Below are 18,292 nucleotides of genomic sequence, written 5' to 3' on the forward strand. Positions count from 1 at the left end.
GTCACATGGTCAGCCGAAGTCATTTGGCTCCTGAAGTATGAAATTTAAACCCCCACCCCAAGTTTGAGATGGCTGATTAGGGGCACCATTAAACAGCAAAGGAGCAGCAGTGATCTATATTTTGTAAAATGCTTTGAACTTCTATTACAATCAAATGGCATGCAAATATTGAGCAAAAATAAATAAATCAAATATACCAAACTGCAAAAGCATGTCTCTTTAAAAAATAGAGTGCAATCCAGCCAAAGTTAAGAACCTTTTAAGTCTCATTGACTCATTTCAACAGGGTACAGTTTAGCATTTGCCTGTCTATCCCAGTGAAATGAAGTGATTCAAATCTGCTCAACCCTGGGGACAGACAGGATCTGGGGAAATAGCTGGATTACAACATACTAACAAGATAGTTCGAAGAAGACAGAAGAGACACACATATTTTGCTGATGTATGAACTGTTACATATGGGCATTTTTAAAAAAATGTATGGTTTGTACAGCCAGTGGTTTTTCCTTTCTGCCTTCTGGGAGACGTCTCCACATTATCTGTCAAGGAACCACTGCTTGCTGTAGAAAATTCTGGGGAGTGTTTTAGCAAACATACCATTTAGTGTGAGTGGTGGCCAAGCTTGCTGGGCCTCAAAATTGTTCTAGGTGAACTGAGTGTGCTCAGGGACTTGCCCACTGCCCTCTTGCAGCCACATATAGCACAGAAAGTTTGGCAGTGGTCGGCACATTCATTTCAAAGAAAATGGGCCCACCACTGCAGTTCTCCACACAGATGAAGCATTATTCTTAAACCGAAGAGCAAAAGAAGGGGTGCTTAAAGGAAAGATTACTCATTTTTTTAAGTAGCAGGAAAGTTGTCTTTTCAGGAAGCACAGGTCTGGCCTCTTCATGAGGTGAGGTGAAGCTGTTGTCTCAGGCAGTGGATCTGGGCCCGAGGAGCACACTGTTTACCTCCTTGTCTGTGCCTGGGCCTCTGTGGTTGTGCTCCTGCTGCTACACCCTCCTTGTTGTGCCTGAGGTGCACTATGGCAGTGCTGGCAAGGGGGCAGCGGTGGCAGCACAATATGAGGGGGCAGTGGCAGTGGTGGTGGGCAGGTTCAAATCTGTGGGGAGGGGCCAGTGGCATTGGGTGGCCATGCATTTTGCTTGAAATACTAAAACATCCGTGGTCAGATGTGAGGAAGTATCTCTTCCAGTGCTGATATCCTCTCTGATAAAGCCCTGATAAGATACTTATCAATACCAGGGGTCATCAGAACACAGCTTTGCAAAACTTAAGACTCCCTTCCAAAAGCCTGAAGCTAGCAAGTGCTTTTGTCAGGGCATCTTTCACATCCTTGTTCCTCAGACTGTAGATCAGAGGATTGAGCATGGGGATCACTACCGTATAGAACACCGAAGCCCATTTGTCTTGGTCCAAGGAAAGAGTGGAGCTGGGCCGAAAATACATGAAGAGTATTGTCCCATGAAATATCCCAACGGCTGTAAGGTGGGAGGCACAGGTAGAAAAGGCTTTGCGTCTGCCTTCAGCAGAGCGCATTCTTACGATTGTGCCTAAGATGTAGATGTAGGAAACAAGAACCATGCCAAGGCTGCTGGCTAAAATACAACCAAACAAGACAAATAACATGAGCTCATTTTTGTATGTGTCAGAGCAAGAGAGCAATAGAAGAGCAGGCTCATCACAGAAGAAATGATTGATGATATTCGACTTGCAGAATGGTAGTTGGAATGTACAGCAAGTGTGTATCATTGCATCCACAATGCCTATGAAGTAAGCCATAGCCATCAAGCGTCCGCAGACTCTTTTGGACATAAGGACTGAATAGTGAAGGGGATTGCAGATGGCCATGTACCTGTCATAGGCCATCAAAGCCAGCAAAAGGCAATCAACATCTACAAAAAAGGAAAGTATATATAGCTGTATAGCACAGGCATTGAATGAAATCCTTTTGGTCTCAACTAAGAGGTCAGCCAGCATTTTGGGAGCAATGGCTGAGGAGTAGCAGAGGTCAGCAAAAGAGAGGTTGCCCAGGAAAAAATACATGGGGTTGTGAAGCTGAGGCTCAGCGCAAATTAAGACAATCATCCCCACATTCCAGATTACAGTGACGACATAAATCAGTAGGAAAAGCATAAAAAGAGGGAGCTGCATTTTTGTATCATCTGTGAATCCCAGAAGAATGAATTCTGTTATGACAGAATTATTTCCTTGATCCATCATTTCCCCCAATCAGTGCTGGGTTCAGGATGATTCTGTTCTTTTCCCTGACTTTTCCTTGAGAAGGGAAGAAAGAAGATTTGCGTTTTTGACCGCTCCATCCAACTTCCTTTTTGTTTAGAAACAACAGCAGTCCTGGATTCAAGATAATGGCCATCACAAGCTCACTGCACTAGTTTAACACAGCACTAGCGGTGGTCCACATCCCTGGCACATCCCTGTTTCAGCCTTCCTTTGGGAGGCTAATGTATATACACCCGCAAAGCCGGAGCAAAACCTACCTAAAGTTTGCCATATTTGAAGAGGTAAAAATCCAGACACAAAAAGTTCTTGAGCTTTTTTAAGGGCAATTGCCAAAGAATCCCTCAGCCACTGCCGAGCCCAAGCTGCCCACGCCAGAATCCCATCCATATGACAATCCTATCTATATCTTTAATGTACAAAGTTGTGGCCAATTTTCAATCCCAACAGTTGTCTTTTGTTCCACCTACCTTTGCTATCATCTTCGTCCATGGGAGTGTGGGGCTCTTCAAGTGTGTCCGCAAGAGAGTTTTTTTTTCTTTTGAAGAACAGTGTCAATGGAGGACAGATTCAGGGCTTTAGCCCCTTTACCAGAGGTCTGGTGATGCTATAGCAGAACCATGCACTAAATATCTCTTTCTGATTTAGTGAACTTACCTGAGATGCAGACTGGGAGGTTTCTCTGCTTTCAGAAAGTGAGTAGGGGGAGAGACCTTAAATGCTAGTTGCTAGCACCTGGGACATCATCCCTGATGCTACTGAATACCCCAGATATCTGTGGTTGTTTTGAGTAATAATTACATTTTAATTGGCTGCTTGAATGCAAGAAACCTCTAAAACTTCCCTTCTGATTTTTGTATAGTCAGTTTCAACTATCTAGGTCTACTATAACTTCTACACCCTGGTCTGGATTCTTCTTGTCAATGATAGTGAGGCCTCACCACCACTCAATGGCAAGGCTCGTGGATTCTGCCAAAATACTAAGGCGTGCACTCTCTTTCAGTCCATGATGGCAAATTGTACTTTGTTTGCTTCCTCATCAAATCCAGTTGGACCATGTAGGACCCAGCAGCAGCAAATTTGTTCTGTTTGTCCTCTTTGTGCTTCACAGCCCTCTGACGATCATTTCCTTTGTGAAGATATCACATCATGAACCTAAGTACTGATACTTGGGCAAACAAACAAACAAACACACACACACACACACACACACACACACAAACACACACACACACTACTGTGGTGTTTTAAGATGGTGGTTGAGATGCCTCTTGCATTGGCAACAAGATTTGCATGTTATATTCATGAATATCTATATGTGTATATCTATCTATCTATCTCTATCTATCTATCTATATCTATCATCTATCTATCTATCTATCATCTATCTATCATCTATCTATCTATCTATCTATCTATCTATCTATCTATCATCTATCTATCTAATCTATCTATCATCTGTCTATCATCTATCTATCATCTATCTATCTATCTATCTATCATCTATCTATCTATCTATCTATCTATCTATCTATCTATCTATCTATCTATCTATCATCTATCTATATCTATCTATCTATCTATCACCTATCTATCTATATCATCTATCTATCTATCTATCTATCTATCTATCTATCTATCATCTATCTATCTTTCTATCTATCTATCTATCTATCTATCTGCACACGTTTGAAGGGAAGCTTTGCTTCTGCACATGACTGTGGCATGATGGGAAGTTTTGCTTCTAAGATTTGCTTCTGCACATGATTCTGCACAAACCGTTCTAATGCTAAGACATTCCCTCATCACCCTAGAATGTTCAGTTCACATTGAGTTCATGAAAACATTATACTCTGACCTGTTCTTAATGCATAGTTGACCACATCTATCGGAACGTAATTGTTTAAGTCTTGCTATATCAATCACTAGTTATAATTTAATTAGGAGGTTTTCATGCCTGTCTAGTTCTGTGCTCCCTTTCCCAGCCTTTAATCTATTGGTGATTAATGCCTATATGCAACCTTTGCTTTGTACTTGTGTTAACCAATCAGCAATAAGCACATATGTGGCAATGCTGTAATATTCAATAAAAGGGACTCCCCGAGACATGCTCGAGAGATGCCTCCCACATGACACTTGCTACTCGTCTGTCGTTTATTTCAACCCAACATACGTTATCTCAGTGTCTCTGTTTTTGCAGATGTGGTGGACCCTCAGTTGGGGCGGCAGGCTCGGCCATGCCTCTTGCGTTGACCTCTCGGCAGCTTCAGTTGCTAGGGCCTCCTCCAGAGCGACCTTGAACGTTAGGTCCTTCTTGGCATAGAGGCATCGTTGCAGCTTCTCATCCTTCAGGCCCCCGATGAAGTGGTCATGAGGCATGTTCTCCAACTCTGAGAAGTTGCAGAACGGGGGGCTTGGCAGAGGGATGTCACGAACCCAGTTATGGCTTCTCCAGGGGCTTGCCACTTTGCGTAGAAGGCATTTTGATGAGCCAGCACCGAGGGCTGCGGCGAGAAGTGCCCCTTCCGCCGTTCCATTATTGTTTTGTAAGGAACAGTAGTGATGTCTTCAGGCGCAAGGAGAGCCCGGGTGATTTTGAACGTCTCCTCTCCACAGACGCTGAAGAATATCGCCCTCTTTTTGGCGTCTTCTTCGTTGGTGATCCCTTTGGTTTCTAGGAGGAAGGTGAAACGGGAGGCATATGCTTCCCAGTCTCCTGACGTTGGGTTGAATGGCAAGAAGCTGCTGTTGGTTGCCATTCTGAGTTCCTTGGGGCCCGGAGCTGAAGCATGGATACACGGTGTGAGGCAGCGGTGTGGCAGGTGTCGGTACTGTGGTGCTGTGTGTGGCGGTCATCTCAGCGGGATCCCACCTTTGTCGCCAGTGAAATATACTCGGAGTCGAGAGTGGATTTCATGCTTTTTATTCAGCTCATAGTGGTGAGGAGGAATGGAAGTTCCCCCACAATATCTGCTTTATATACATTATTTACACAATGGGCCCCACCTGATTGGCTAATTCCAGGATTCTCCTGTAGGCCAATCAGGTTGCGGATTCACTTCCACCTGGAGCTGGATTAGGTGGCTCCTGTGGACCAATCAGACTGCTGCATTCTGAATCCAATTGTTCTAGGACCAATCAGACTGCTGTATTTTGGATCCTATTCAACTCAGTACATAATACCAGCAAACACGTACATAAATATATAAACCACATATCTGAAGCAGCGTAGGAAGACAGTCCTGAAACCATTTTGATTCCCAAACTGACCAAATGTTTCTCTGCAAGGAGAGAGGGGGTGAGGGAACCTTCCCATTGTCTCAGGAATTAAGTAATTACCATCTCAAAGGAATGGCCAGACTACCAGAAAAGGCAATCAGATAAGGCATTATCAGATAACCTGCCAGACAGGAAAAACAACAACATTCAAATGTTTGTTGTAGACCCCCTTTTCTGTGATGTAGGTATGATGTTTGTGGGGGGTGGTCTTGGGCTACACCCCTTCTGTGATGTATGTATGATGTATGGAGGGGTGGTCTGGAGCTCCAGGGCAGGGAATTTCAAAATGCCTATATAAGGGCGGGCACACCTTTGTTCTGGGTACTCCTCCTCCTCCGTGTGAGGGGAGCACCCTGTTGCAACAGCTTTAATAAAGATCAGGCGTACTAGCTGCTTTGCTTCACAATATTCTCTGGTTGGCCTCTGTTATTTTCTCCTACCAATAGGGAACCTACGTAGGGCTCTTGTGTACCCCATAAGGGAATAAGGGCAGATTTTGTTTACAACACTCCTATGAGGCAGTTGGGGAGACTGAAGCTACCTGACTTCCTACAGCTGCCTAAGTCCTCTTGTCTCCAGGTGTTAGGGATGTGGCTGAATCGAATGCCTGGGAAGGGTCAGATTCTGGAGATGAAGGGATGCAGAGGGAGACAGAGTCTGACTCTGGAGATGAGGAATTGCAGCCACAGTCAGAGCAGGAGTGGGCTAGTTCGGCCCCCCCTTTCACCAAGAGTTCCCAGGCTCGGAAGGCTCATAGGCAGAGGGAGGGGAGGAGATAGATGACACTGAGGGGGTTGCTATGCATCCAGGAAACAGGTAGCTTTTAGAAGGATCTTCGTTTGATAGCAGGAAGGGGGTGACCAACTCGTAGCTAATGGCAGAAGACTTGGAGCCACTTTCTGGATGTAAATAAATGTACATAAAACTGCCAGAGACTCATGAATTCTTATTGGAGCTTGCTTGCCTGCCTGAGATGATTACACCAGGGTTTCATCCAAGCAATCTGAGATTGTACCTGCATGTCTGTCTTGCCTCTCTTGGTCCTTGGAGACCGGAAGGGGAGGGAAGGGGAGCGTGTCACAGCAGGAGGGGGTAGACACCCATGTTTCTTCACCAGCCTGACTCATCTCTGCCTCTTGGAGTCCCTCATCCCACTCTCCTGCTTCTACTTCTGGACTCCTCTGTCACAGACTCTCCCAGCTCACTAACTCCTGTTACATCTTCAGCTTCTGACACCTCCTCCTTTCAGTCTTCTCCCTCTGACCACTCATTGTCATCCCACCACCACATCCTGGGTATACCCTCCAACATTTCTCATTCCCATTCCACAATGATAATTTTACTATTTATACCCCACACATACTACTGGGTCGCCCCAGCCACTTTGGGCAGCTTCCAACATATATTAAAACATTAAAAACATTAAACATTAAAAAACTATACAGGATTGCCTTCAAATGGCCTGATAACTCCATACCCTCCAACATTTCTCCAATGAAAATAGGGACATCCTAAGGAAAAGTGGGGCATTCTGGGATCAAATCAGAAACTGGGACGGCTTTTCTAAGTCAGGGATGTCCCTGGAAAATAGGGACACTTGGAGGGTCTGCCTGGGCTCTGAGCCTTTCCCTCTTGGGGTTCCCCAGCTGGTTCCTCCCGCTATTCCTCTGCATCCAACAAGCCCCTGACAGTGTCCCACTAAAGGGATTCAGGAAGGTGTGCTTTGTCCAGGAGCCCAGATGAGGGACCATGGGCTATAGCACACATCCAAAATGGCAGTCCTGGAGGGATTGATCTGATTTTATGTCTGTCATAGGGTGACTCTTAACCTAGAGTTAACCCAACTGAAAATAATAAACCAGAAGGCTGGGTGGCTGATTCAGGATACATATCTGATGCCTTTTCCAAAACCTACTTAATCAAGTTTTGATTTGCAATCAATAAAGTTGTGGCCACTTCGAACCCAATACCAGTTGTCTCGTGCCTTATTGTTTCCCTCTCTTTAGGCTCCATTGGCCACATGGTCCCTGCGCCTGGGTCCACAGTTGGTGTCTGAATTTGTTCCCGCACTGCACTGCACTGTCCCATTCCCTTTTTGTGTCCTGTCTTTTAGATTTTATGGACTGTATTGTTAGAACTGACTGGGAAAAAGCCATTCCAGAAACAAGGAACAATTGCTCCACACAAATAAATAAATAAATAAATAAATAAATAAATAAATAAATTTCTATGATTCTTCTTTCAACGGTCTCTCAGTTATGAGACTCTCGAACAAAGACTTTAGTGACTATTGTTCTCCGGAGGGCATTCTTCACATCTTTGTTCCTCAGACTGTAGATTAAGGGGTTCAGTACAGGGATAACAATGGTGTAGAAGACAGAGATATATTTGTCAGAGGTGGGTGAGTACCAGGAGCTGGGGCGGGAATAGATGAAGAGGAGTGTTCCTTCATAGATGATGACAGAGGTCAAGTGAGAGGCACAGGTGGAGAACGTTTTGCTTCTTGCCGTAGCGGAGTGCATCTTCAGGACCGAGATGACAATGAGGACGTAGGAGATGATGATGATGATGGAGGACATGATTTCCACTGAGCTCCCATATGTGTAGAGCAGGAGCTCATTGAGGGAGGTGTCTGAGCACGACAGCTTCAGAAGCAATGGGAGGTCACAGAAGAAGTGGTTGATGACATTTGGGCCACAGAAGGAGAGTCTGAAGGCAAAGCAGGTGTGGACCAGGGCACTCAATGTACCACCAAGGTAAGAGAGGGCAACCAGCAGGAAGCAGAGCCTTGGTGACATGATGACAGTATAAAGAAGTGGGTTACAGATGGCTACGTACCGATCATATGCCATAGTAGCGAGGATGAAAGACTCAGTGTCAGCAAAAGTGCAGAAGAAATAAAACTGCAGTCCGCAGCCAGCATAAGAAATACCCTTTTTCGTTACCAAGAAATTGACGAGCATCTTTGGGACAATCACAGAGCAATAGCAGAGATCGACCAATGACAAATTGCTAAGGAAGAAGTACATAGGGGACTGGAGCTGGGGGCTGGTTCTGATCAGAACCATCAGCCCAATGTTTCCCAGCAGAACCAAGCTGTAGAGCATCAGGAATACCATGAAGAGGACGACTTGAATAGCTGGGCTGCTGGCAAAGCCCAAGAGGACAAAGTGGGTCACTGTGGTTTCATTACCATCTGACATCTCTTTGCAATACGTTAGGTACTGGAAGGAGGTAGAAGCTGGACTGCAGAACTCAGTGTGCTTAGGGAAAGAAAGGCAACAGGCTTTTCAGTAAAGCAGGCACCACAAAAGTAGGTCAGCAGCTATGACAATAAAGAAAGGAAGGTGTCAATTTCAAATGGGCAGCACCGTATAATTAGAAAGTAGCAGTGTTAGGTGGTCATGGGAACAAATGTTCAGAGGATGGAAATCAGTTATAGTCACCGACCTGTATCAGGAAACGATATGGGCCATTGTTTCTCTCCTTTCCTTTCATCTGTTGTTGTCTTCTGCTAACTAGCACACAGCTGGGGAAGGAACTCCACCCCCCTCCTTATTTGATGCTGAATGTCTCGGCTTTTGTCAGGATTCTAAACAAACAAACAAATTTGTATACTGCCCTGCATGTGCAGGTCTCAGGGTGTTTACAACATAAAATCACAATATCAAAATACATAACGAAAACAAAAACCAACCCAGTAACCCCTCCCTCCTGAACACATTTTAAAATGGCATTGGATGTTAATCAGCCAAAGGCCTGGTTAAAGAGTAACCTTTTTGCCTGGATGAAGAAGCCATCCAGGATGTGGATGGATGGTTGTGAAAGGAATCTTTCCTAGTTTCAACAAAAAGAACTCACTCAGTACTCCCAAGGTATCTGCACACATCCACTCCACCTTAAGGACAGGACTCTGTGTATGCACAGAGGCTATGTTTCTCGAATCTAAAAAACATACAAATATGCTGGTCATAATATAGAAATGGAAGCATGGGAATGACTGTGGAACACAGATTTAAAATTTACAGCATGTTATGGTTTAAAGAGAGAGTTATATGAAAATGCTATATAAATGGTACCTAACACCCAGCAGATGGGCAAAAATGTATACAAATGTAATCTTACAGATTGTTCCATGAAATTCAGTTAGTCATCAGATGGTGCATAGGTTCTGTTGCTGTTGCCACAAAGGGCCTCAATATTAGTTAATTAATGCTGAAAAATAAAATTGTGATAGTTAGTTTTCTGAACAAAAATGCAGACCCATTCAACATACCTTTGGCTCTGTTATTTTCCTTCTCTGAATTCACAATTTGCTCCTAAGCTGGAAAAAATGCTATATATGCTCCTTTTTCGAGCCCTTGGGGCATAACCTCTGAAGGATATGGCACTATAAGACCTCAGGAGTATTGTCTGCAGAGCATGGTAATTAAACCCTGACAGTTTTGTGCATTTTGCAGAGTTATTTTAAAGATAATGAAGTGCTTCTTATGAATCATACAATGAAATCTGTTTTAAGCTCCAATTTTTACAGTTGAGATCCCATGCTTAATTGTGACAATCAATCAATAGTCTCTGGACTTGCTGATACAAAGCAAGCATTCCTTGCCGCACATATGCTCAACTACCCCTTACAGTCAAGCTCTCCTGCTTGCCATGAGGCTATTCAGAAGGTTCTGAAGTGGGACTATTAAACAGCTGCCCCCTTCCCCCAGTCAGACTGCTGCTTCCTTTCCATTAAGCTACAGCAGGGGGAGAGATGGAATTGTAGAAGCTCTCTATAAGCTCAGCAGAGGGATCAGTGACTTTCAGCTTCCTGAGCTCATTCCTTTCCAGCAGGTTGTTCCAAGAATGCTGCAATTAAAAACTAGTGCTGAGTTTGTCCCCCCGCCCCATTCTTCTCAAACCCTCTTCCTTCGTGTTATCCCTTTTTAGATTGCATTATTGATATCTGTGAGCTGCTGTGGGAACCTTTGATTTTGGATGAAGAGTAGAGTAAATATTATCCATAGGCTCTGCTTCGAGGCATTATGGACCATGTCTGTAGCAGAGAGCCTGCCTTATAGGTGTATGCTCATCCTGTGATGTGGATTTCTGTTTGCACTGGGTTCCACATCACAGTCTATGCATGGAAATCAGATAGTCCTCTGTAGAGGGACAACAAGGGATGCAGCTGATGGGGATGCAAAGGCAGAGGTGGGATCAGCAGGTGGAACCCTTCTCTTCTCTACTTTTGGGATGCTAATCTAATGAGGGGAATGCTTTGAGCAGGACTAGAGAAACATGTTTCTCCCTCTCACCCTCTCTTAGGTCCTGGGTGCAGGTATGAGAGGTCAACGGGATGCAACAGCCAAACTTCTGGCGGTGGCGGAGCTTCATGCTCTGGCATTGCGGAGAGCAGGCAGGGGCGGGGCTGGTGTGTGTCTTGGGGGCGTGGTGTCCAGGGGGCATGGCGCTCCACCCGTAGGGGCGTGGCACGCATCCTGGGGGCTTGGCGTGCCTGTGGGAATATTCCGTTCCACCTTAAGAACAGACGTGTGGAATTGTTGTATGTCACCTGTCTGTTTACACTCCAGCACAGCTTGCTGGGAACTTCCATTTTGTGTATAGCTAGCTTTTGCTTTTGCTGTCTTGCTTTGGACATGAAGGAGATCGGACATGTTTTCCTTTTGTCCTGATGCATGCTGAATAAACTGCTTGTAAATATGCTCACACATACTTTTCTGCCACTTCTGTTGCATTGCGTTATACCTGCTGATTAGAGCGTGGCCTAGCTTTTGAAGTTCGGGTCCTGATTCATGCTGCAGATATCTGCCCGAAGCCCTGGGTGCGCTGCAAAGCGCTCCCCGGGCTTTGGGAAGCAGGCTGCTATCCGCAAGTCTTGGGAGCCCGGCGGGAACTCCCGCCAGGCTCCCAAGGCTTGCGGATAGCTTCCTGAAGCCTGGAGAGCGAGAGGGGTTGGTGCGCACCGACCCTTCTCGCTCTCCAGGCTTCAGCGAAAGCCTGCATTCGCTCCATAGGACGCACACACATTCCCCCTTCATTTTTGGAGGGGAAAAAGTGCGTCCTATAGAGCATAAAATACGGTACCTTTGTTTTGCCCATTTTATTTTATTTTCTACTTCCTTATTTAATATACTAGAGATATGGAATTGCAATATCTTTATTTTTTGTAATATTTCATGACTTTTTGGATTTTTGGTCAATTCTTTTTCATTAATTCTTATCTGTTTAGTTAGCTCGTGATTGTTATTGTCTTTTTTCTTCTTCAGCCTAGCAATTTGTTGTATTCCAAGACCCCTCATGTACGCTTTACTTGCGTCCCAAACTACATTTATATCTGTATTTTGTTTTCCATTTATCTTGAAAAATTCCGCTAACTTGTTTTTTTGCATGTGTCACCCATTGTTCATCTCTCCATATCTCATCATTCATCCTCCACTTCCCTTTGTTTGCTTTTTAATTTCCATATGTATTGTTACTGGATTATGATCTGATATAGTCCTTCCCAGAATTTTTGCTTTTTCTAAGAAGAGGGTCAGCCCTTTAGAAATCCAAATAGCATCTAACCTCCTCCCTGATTTTTTAGCTTCCAAGAAGTGTGTAATATCTTTCCCATTAGGGTGTTTAATTCTCCATCAGTCATAGAGGTCAAAATTGTCCACCATCTGGAAAAAGGAGAGCGGTAGTTTACCTTCATTGGTAAGTTTCCCTCTAAAAGTTCTATCCCATTCAATCGAGACCACTCCAATCCAATCTCCCATAAGAACAATATTCTCCCCAATATAGTTCCATAACTTCTTTCCTAGCTCCTTAAAAAACTCTGATTTATTATTGTTCAGGGCATATATGCCCACTATGATTATTTCCCCCCCTTCTATAGTAATCCACACTCCTACAGTTCTACCTTCTTCAGCCACAAAAAGTAATTGGGGGTCTAGGCTTGCTTTAACATAAATCACAACACCCCCTTTCTCTCTGTTCCTGATGCAATAAACTCTAGCCCCAGGTTTCTATTCTGTAAGACCCTTGTATGACTTTTGGAGATATGGGTCTCTTGTAGGCATATGATATCCCATTTTTTCCTCTTTAATACATGATTTATTTTAACCCTTTTAAGTTTACTGTTTAACCCATTTACGTTCCAAGAAATGCACTTTAGTACCATAAAGTCTTAATGTTCATACGTCACCTTTTCAAAATTAAAGTTTAAAAATAAAGTCCTATTTTCCAGTTCTGTTACAATCTTGCTTCTTCGGTTTCTTGTGGTTTCTCCCCCACAAGTCTTTCCAGTTTTTTTTACGAAAAGAGTCTGCTTCGTCTGCCAATCTGAAGGTCTTGCGTCTTCCTTTATAGGTAAAAGTTAACCCTTTGTGGAATTCCCATCTAAATAAAATTTTGTTTTTCTTTAGAGCACTTGTCAGGGGTTTGTAGTTTTCCCTTTTCTTCAGGAGGTGGGTCGGGACCTCTTTCATTATTTCTATGACTTTGTCATCTATACATAAGGCATTACTTCTACTTTTCAATAATATTTTTTCTTTGAGAAGTCTTGAGTTCAAGACCAGGCAGTCTCCTGGTCCTTTTTTGGTTTTAGATTTATGTAGTTTTATCCTGAAAATTTTATCAATATCTAGTGATAAGTCCTCCTCCTGGAGCCTCAACCAGTCTGCCAGGACTTTTAATAATTTTGTCGAAATGTCCTCATCCTGGCTCTCTGGTATTCCTCTCAGACGGAGAATCATTTCTTTTTGTCTCAAGACAAGGACCGCCAATTCATCCCAAATCTCCTCTTGCATCTTCCTTAGGTCCTCTATTTCCCCCTTGTTTTTGTCTTGGATTTTTTTCAGTTCTTTTTGCTCAGCCCCCATCTTTTTGGTTATTTCTTCTTGCTTCAATGTCTTTGCCTTCACTTCTTGCACTGTCTTATCAATTTCTTTATTCTTCGTTGTCAATTGGTTCATTTGATGTGTAAGGTCCATTATAAGAGCTGAGGTTTTTTTCAGTTTTATTGCCCATAGTTACTACTTTCTCTTCCAGTGATTTTATGTTTCCGTCTACTGAGTTTATTCTGTCGCCTAAGTCTTTCTGCATGGCAATAATCAAATCCTTTACATCCATACTTGCTTCACCTTCTGCCACTGAAGTTCTCCTTGCTTGGCTGGCAATTAAAGTTTGGCCATTTGTTGATTGCGTTCTCTTTGAACCCATTTGGGTATTTGGATATTTTTGGATGGCTGGTAATTTTGAGATTGAGTTCAATTGTCTTTCGATTCCGCTTCTCTGGCTTGGATTCTATATAGTCTCCAAAGATTAAAACTATTGGGAGCTCCCCTGTGGGAAGTTTAATTGGATCTAATTTTTATGGGTAATTAATTTTATCTTTATGCTGGATATATTTGGAATTTTAATTTTTCCCTTTATTTGTATCTGATGTTTATGCTTTAAAGTTCCTCTAAGCAAGTATTGGCGTTGCGGGTATGGCTATATACTTTTCCTCTTGGCTGTTATATCTTTTCCTTCCACTAGTGGCCGCTGTGGCGCTCTTCCTACTATTCTTGAGTATTATGTCTCTTGGCTGTTATGTCTTCTTCTTCCACTAGTGGCCACTGTGTAGCTCTTCCTGCCATTCCTATTTGCCATTATCTGTTTGTTAGTTTCCCCCCTTTTTTGTTTCTGATGTATTGTTGGGGCTTAAATAACCCCTTTCTCACTGTATACATGGGTGGGGGAATGTTCCTTGAATTTGTGTCAATATCTTACTGGAGTGTCCAGCACTAGCTCATGGGGTCTGGAGTTGAAGGCACCGGAGGGCAGTCTTGCTCCCTTGCACTGAGGTTCTCTCCTAAATTTCTTATTTTTAAAGTGTCTTAAAGTCCAGTTCTAGTGTGGGGAAACCCCTTTTTGAGCTGCTGAGCCTCTGCTCCCGGGAAATCCACCCGAGTAGGGGCAACTTATGCCTCCTGTTGCTCCTGCTTCACCTCTCCAGGTGCCGAGTCTGTCTCGAGCAGCTCAGAGCTCAAACTCCAACCCGACGCTGAGCGCACTAGTAATTTCATATCAGGTCATGTATTCCAACATAGCAGCAAATAGTACAATAAAGCCAATTTTGACCTGAGTCCATGATTTGGATAAATGCAGTGTTCCTTGCTGCCAGTTCCAGATCAAAGGATGGCAACCAACAAAATAGTTCTGTTATTGCAAAGGCTTCTGGCTGTGCAATGGAACTTAACTTCTCTCTCCACTTCCCATGTCCATCCCCTAAATAAGCTCTGGGGGTTCTCCAGCCCTCTGGAGCAGATTTGAAGGAAGTAAAAGGGTATGCAGGGAGAGAAGAGGGAGAAAAAATTCTATAGTGCCAATGGAAATCTTTGAGCCAATGGAACTTCTTCATTGGACAGCACCCCAAGGGTGTGACAACACTCTGCAGGATGATAGTATGTTCCACCCTTCTGATGGCTGGGTGAGGTCTGTGCTTGTTTTTGGAGGCGGGTGGCGCTGTGGGTTAAACCACAGAGCCTAGGGCTTGCTGATCAGAAGGTTGGCGGTTCGAATCCCCATGACGGGGTGAGCTCCCGTTGCTTGGTCCCAGTTCCTGCCAACCTAGCAGTTCGAAAGCACATCAAAGTGCAAGTAGATAAATAGGTACCGCTCTGGTGGGAAGGTAAACAGCGTTTCTGTGTGCTGCTCTGGTTCTCCAGAAGCAGCTTAGTCATGCTGGCCACATGACCCGGAAGCTGTATGCCGGCTTTCTCGGCCAGTAAAGCGAGATGAGTGCTGCAACCCCAGAGTCGTCTGTGACTGGACCTAATGGGCAGGGGTCCCTTTACCTTTACCTTCTATGCAGTGGAGTTCACCTCAGCCTCAATACTCAAGTTAAATTGCTCCATTTGAGCACCCCTCATTATTTTTGTTGAATGTGCTGGACTAGAGATTTGTCCCACCCTGTATATTGCAGTGTGTAGAGCAAATAACCAAAGCCCAATGCTGCGCTCCCTCAACCCTTGCTTGTGGGACTGGCATTGCACCCAGAAGCTATTTTGTCTACTAGCAATCAAGATGTATTTTGGATGGTCCACCACTGAACTTGCTTAAAGGAGAAGTGGTGAGAAGGAAGCACAGCGGACCATTCTTTGAATCCTTCAGCCAATCAGAAAGAGATCAGATAAGTCAGATTTTCTGACTAGCCAACCTCTAACCAAGTATTGCTGCTGTTATTTCTTTGTCTGTTTTATTTTTGTTTTCCTCTTTGCTTTTCCCCTAAATGTTCTTTGTGTGTATGTGTTGAATTTAAACCAATAAACATTAATAAATAAAAAACCAAAACACACCCACTAAATATTGCTTTAAGGATAAGGCTGACTTTCAGATACAGATACTACTACTACTGTACTACTACCACTAATTTATTTATACCCTGCCCAACTGGCTGGGTTTCCCCAGCCACTCTGGGTGACTCCCAATAGAATATTAAAAACATGAAAAAACATCAAGCATTAAAAACTTCCCTAAATAATGATGTGTAAGGTTGGGAGCTTTTCTCTGTCTTTCCCCAAATGTTCAGGTTTTGGAAATATTTTAAAATATATTTTCCTAAAAGAAATTATGAAAGGCAAACCTAGATTTATTCATGTCATATTTGAGTTCAGAAAGAACCAGATTTTTATTTTTAAAGCCATTTTATTGGATTTTATAATCTCATGACACTAAAAATGAAAACCATTAAGTAAGACCTAGATTTTCAGCTGGTCAGGACAGTGTCCTTTGTGTGTGTTAGGTCTCTAGCAATCATTCCTTCATGAATCCCAGATGCTCAAGCAATCAAGGGTGACCAGTTCTTCATGTCATGCGTATCTTTACAGAAGTTGCAGAATCATAACTTATTCTACAGTGTACTACATAGTAATTTTTGTCTAGGTTAATTTATTCAAACGATTGTTTTGGGTACAATCCTGCATACAAGCCACTGCATTTAGCACTACTTATTTCTATCCCCCCAATTTCTTAAACACTCTCAACAGTGCATTAGATCACACACTTCAATAAAATTGTCAGAGTTTAGTATTTATAAGCTTCTCATGCTCCACCTGAAAGATAATTTCAGTGTTTGAAATCTTCTCAAGGCATTTTTCACTTCCTTATTTCTCAGGCTGTAGATCAAGGGGTTAAGCATGGGAATCACCACAGTGTAGAAGACAGAAACCCATTTGTCCTGGTCCATGGCATAGCTAGAACTTGGCCGCAGATACATGAAGATCGTCGTTCCATAGAAGACAATGACAGCCACCAAGTGTGAGGCGCATGTTGAAAAAGCCTTTTGCTTCCCCTCTGTCGAGTGGATTCGCAGGATTGCAGAAAGGATGAAGGCGTATGACACCACAATTTCCACTGAAGTGAATATGCCCAGGACTGTGGCAAATACAAAGAGAACCATTTCATGGATGCTTGTGTCAGTGCAGGAAAGCGCCAATAGCGGGGGAACATCACAGAAGAAATGGTTGATGACAGAGCCACAAAAAGATAGCATGAAAGTGGAAATCGTTTGGGTCATTGCATTCATGAAGCCAAGCAGGTAGGATCCAGCCACCATCAGAGAACACATATTGGGAGACATAGTAGCCATATACAGCAGAGGATTGCAGATAGCCACATACCGGTCATATGCCATTGCTGCCAGGAGGATGCACTCGGTGCTTGCGCAGAAGACGAAAAAATACATCTGCACAGCGCAGCCTTTGTAGGAAATGGTTTTCTTCCCTGCTAAAAAATTCTCCAGCATTTTAGGGGCAATGGCTGAGGAATATCCAAAATCTAGGAAGGACAAATGGCTGAGGAAGAAATACATTGGTTTCTGGAGTTGAGGGTCGATCCTGATAAGGAAGATCATCCCAACATTCCCGGCCAGGGTGACTAAATACATAAGTAATATCACAATAAAGCAGAGTGGTTTCAGTTCACGACTGTTCACTAATCCCAAGAGGACAAACTCATTTACCTTTGTATGGTTTTTGCTATCCATTTCTCTGCTATGTCTATCATCTGTTGATAGTATCCAGTTTGCTGATGAAATCTGATCTGTAATTCAGAAAAAGGGTACATTGGTAGGGCTTGCAGCCTGGAGCTGTGAGAGCAGAATTCTTTTCTGCTACTGGAGGTGGCAAAGAAAAGCACAATGCTAATGCAGGCTAATGCAGACTCTTGAGAGTCCCATGGACTGCAAGAAGAACAAACCTATCCATTCTTAAGGAAATCAGCCCTGAGTGCTCACTGGAAGGACAGATCATGAAGCTGAGGCTCCAATACTTTGGCCACCTCATGAGAAGAGAAGACTCCCTGGAAAAGACCCTGATGTTGGGAAAGATGGAGGGCACAAGGAGAAGGGGATGACAGAAAACGAGATGGTTGGATAGTGTTCTCGAAGCTACCAGCATGAGTTTGACCAAAGTGCGGGAGCCAGTGGAAGACAGGAGTGCCTGGCGTGCTCTGGTCCATGGGGTCACGAAGAGTCGGACACGACTAAATGACTAAACAACAACAACAACAAATGCAGGCAGACATGAGGTTGTCTGGATGAGACAGAAGTGGATAGAATTTGCAGGCACTTGGGCCTTCCTTCATGGTGAATGAAGCCTGTCTGATTACAGGCAAAGTCTATAACTTTTTTAAAAAATTGGGGGCAGAACTAAATTAAGTTTGAAGGAAAGTGCTCTGCGGGCATGAATCCTGTCAAATTTCAAAAGGATAGCTACAGTGCTAGGTACCCTTAAATTTG

The 18,292-nt window shown here is 43.6% G+C and overlaps 3 protein-coding genes across 4 annotated transcripts; all 3 read right to left on the reverse strand.

The window, feature by feature from the left end:
- Positions 1-1,254: 1,254 nt before the first annotated feature.
- Positions 1,255-2,226, reverse strand: LOC310747155 (olfactory receptor 5AR1-like; the record flags this gene model as incomplete). The annotated part of the gene is made up of 1 exon (XM_083581508.1): positions 1,255-2,226. The coding sequence occupies one exon, from the start codon at positions 2,224-2,226 to the stop codon at positions 1,255-1,257; it is 972 nt and encodes a 323-aa protein (XP_083437634.1).
- A 5,508-nt stretch (positions 2,227-7,734) lies between these two features.
- Positions 7,735-9,152, reverse strand: LOC310768654 (olfactory receptor 5I1-like). 2 transcript variants are annotated; one of them, XM_083627229.1, is made up of 2 exons: positions 8,974-9,152; positions 7,735-8,786 (listed from the first exon to the last, which is right to left on the reverse strand). In XM_083627229.1, exons 1-2 carry the CDS (start codon positions 9,019-9,021, stop codon positions 7,776-7,778), a joined length of 1,059 nt encoding a protein of 352 aa, XP_083483355.1. In that variant the 5' UTR covers positions 9,022-9,152; the 3' UTR covers positions 7,735-7,775. The 2 variants fall into 2 exon arrangements, with proteins under 2 accessions (XP_083483355.1, XP_083483356.1); XM_083627230.1 differs by having other exon boundaries at positions 7,735-8,848; positions 8,974-9,101.
- A 7,433-nt stretch (positions 9,153-16,585) lies between these two features.
- LOC310747165 (olfactory receptor 5AR1-like) lies at positions 16,586-17,539 on the reverse strand (the record flags this gene model as incomplete). Its single annotated transcript, XM_083581519.1, has 1 exon — positions 16,586-17,539. One exon carries the CDS (start codon positions 17,537-17,539, stop codon positions 16,586-16,588), a length of 954 nt encoding a protein of 317 aa, XP_083437645.1.
- Between the last annotated feature and the right edge of the window lie 753 nt (positions 17,540-18,292).

The sequence above is a fragment of the Podarcis filfolensis genome, assembly GCF_964270895.1.
Source record: "Podarcis filfolensis genome assembly, chromosome: 1".
Classification (NCBI taxonomy): Eukaryota; Metazoa; Chordata; class Lepidosauria; order Squamata; family Lacertidae; genus Podarcis; species Podarcis filfolensis.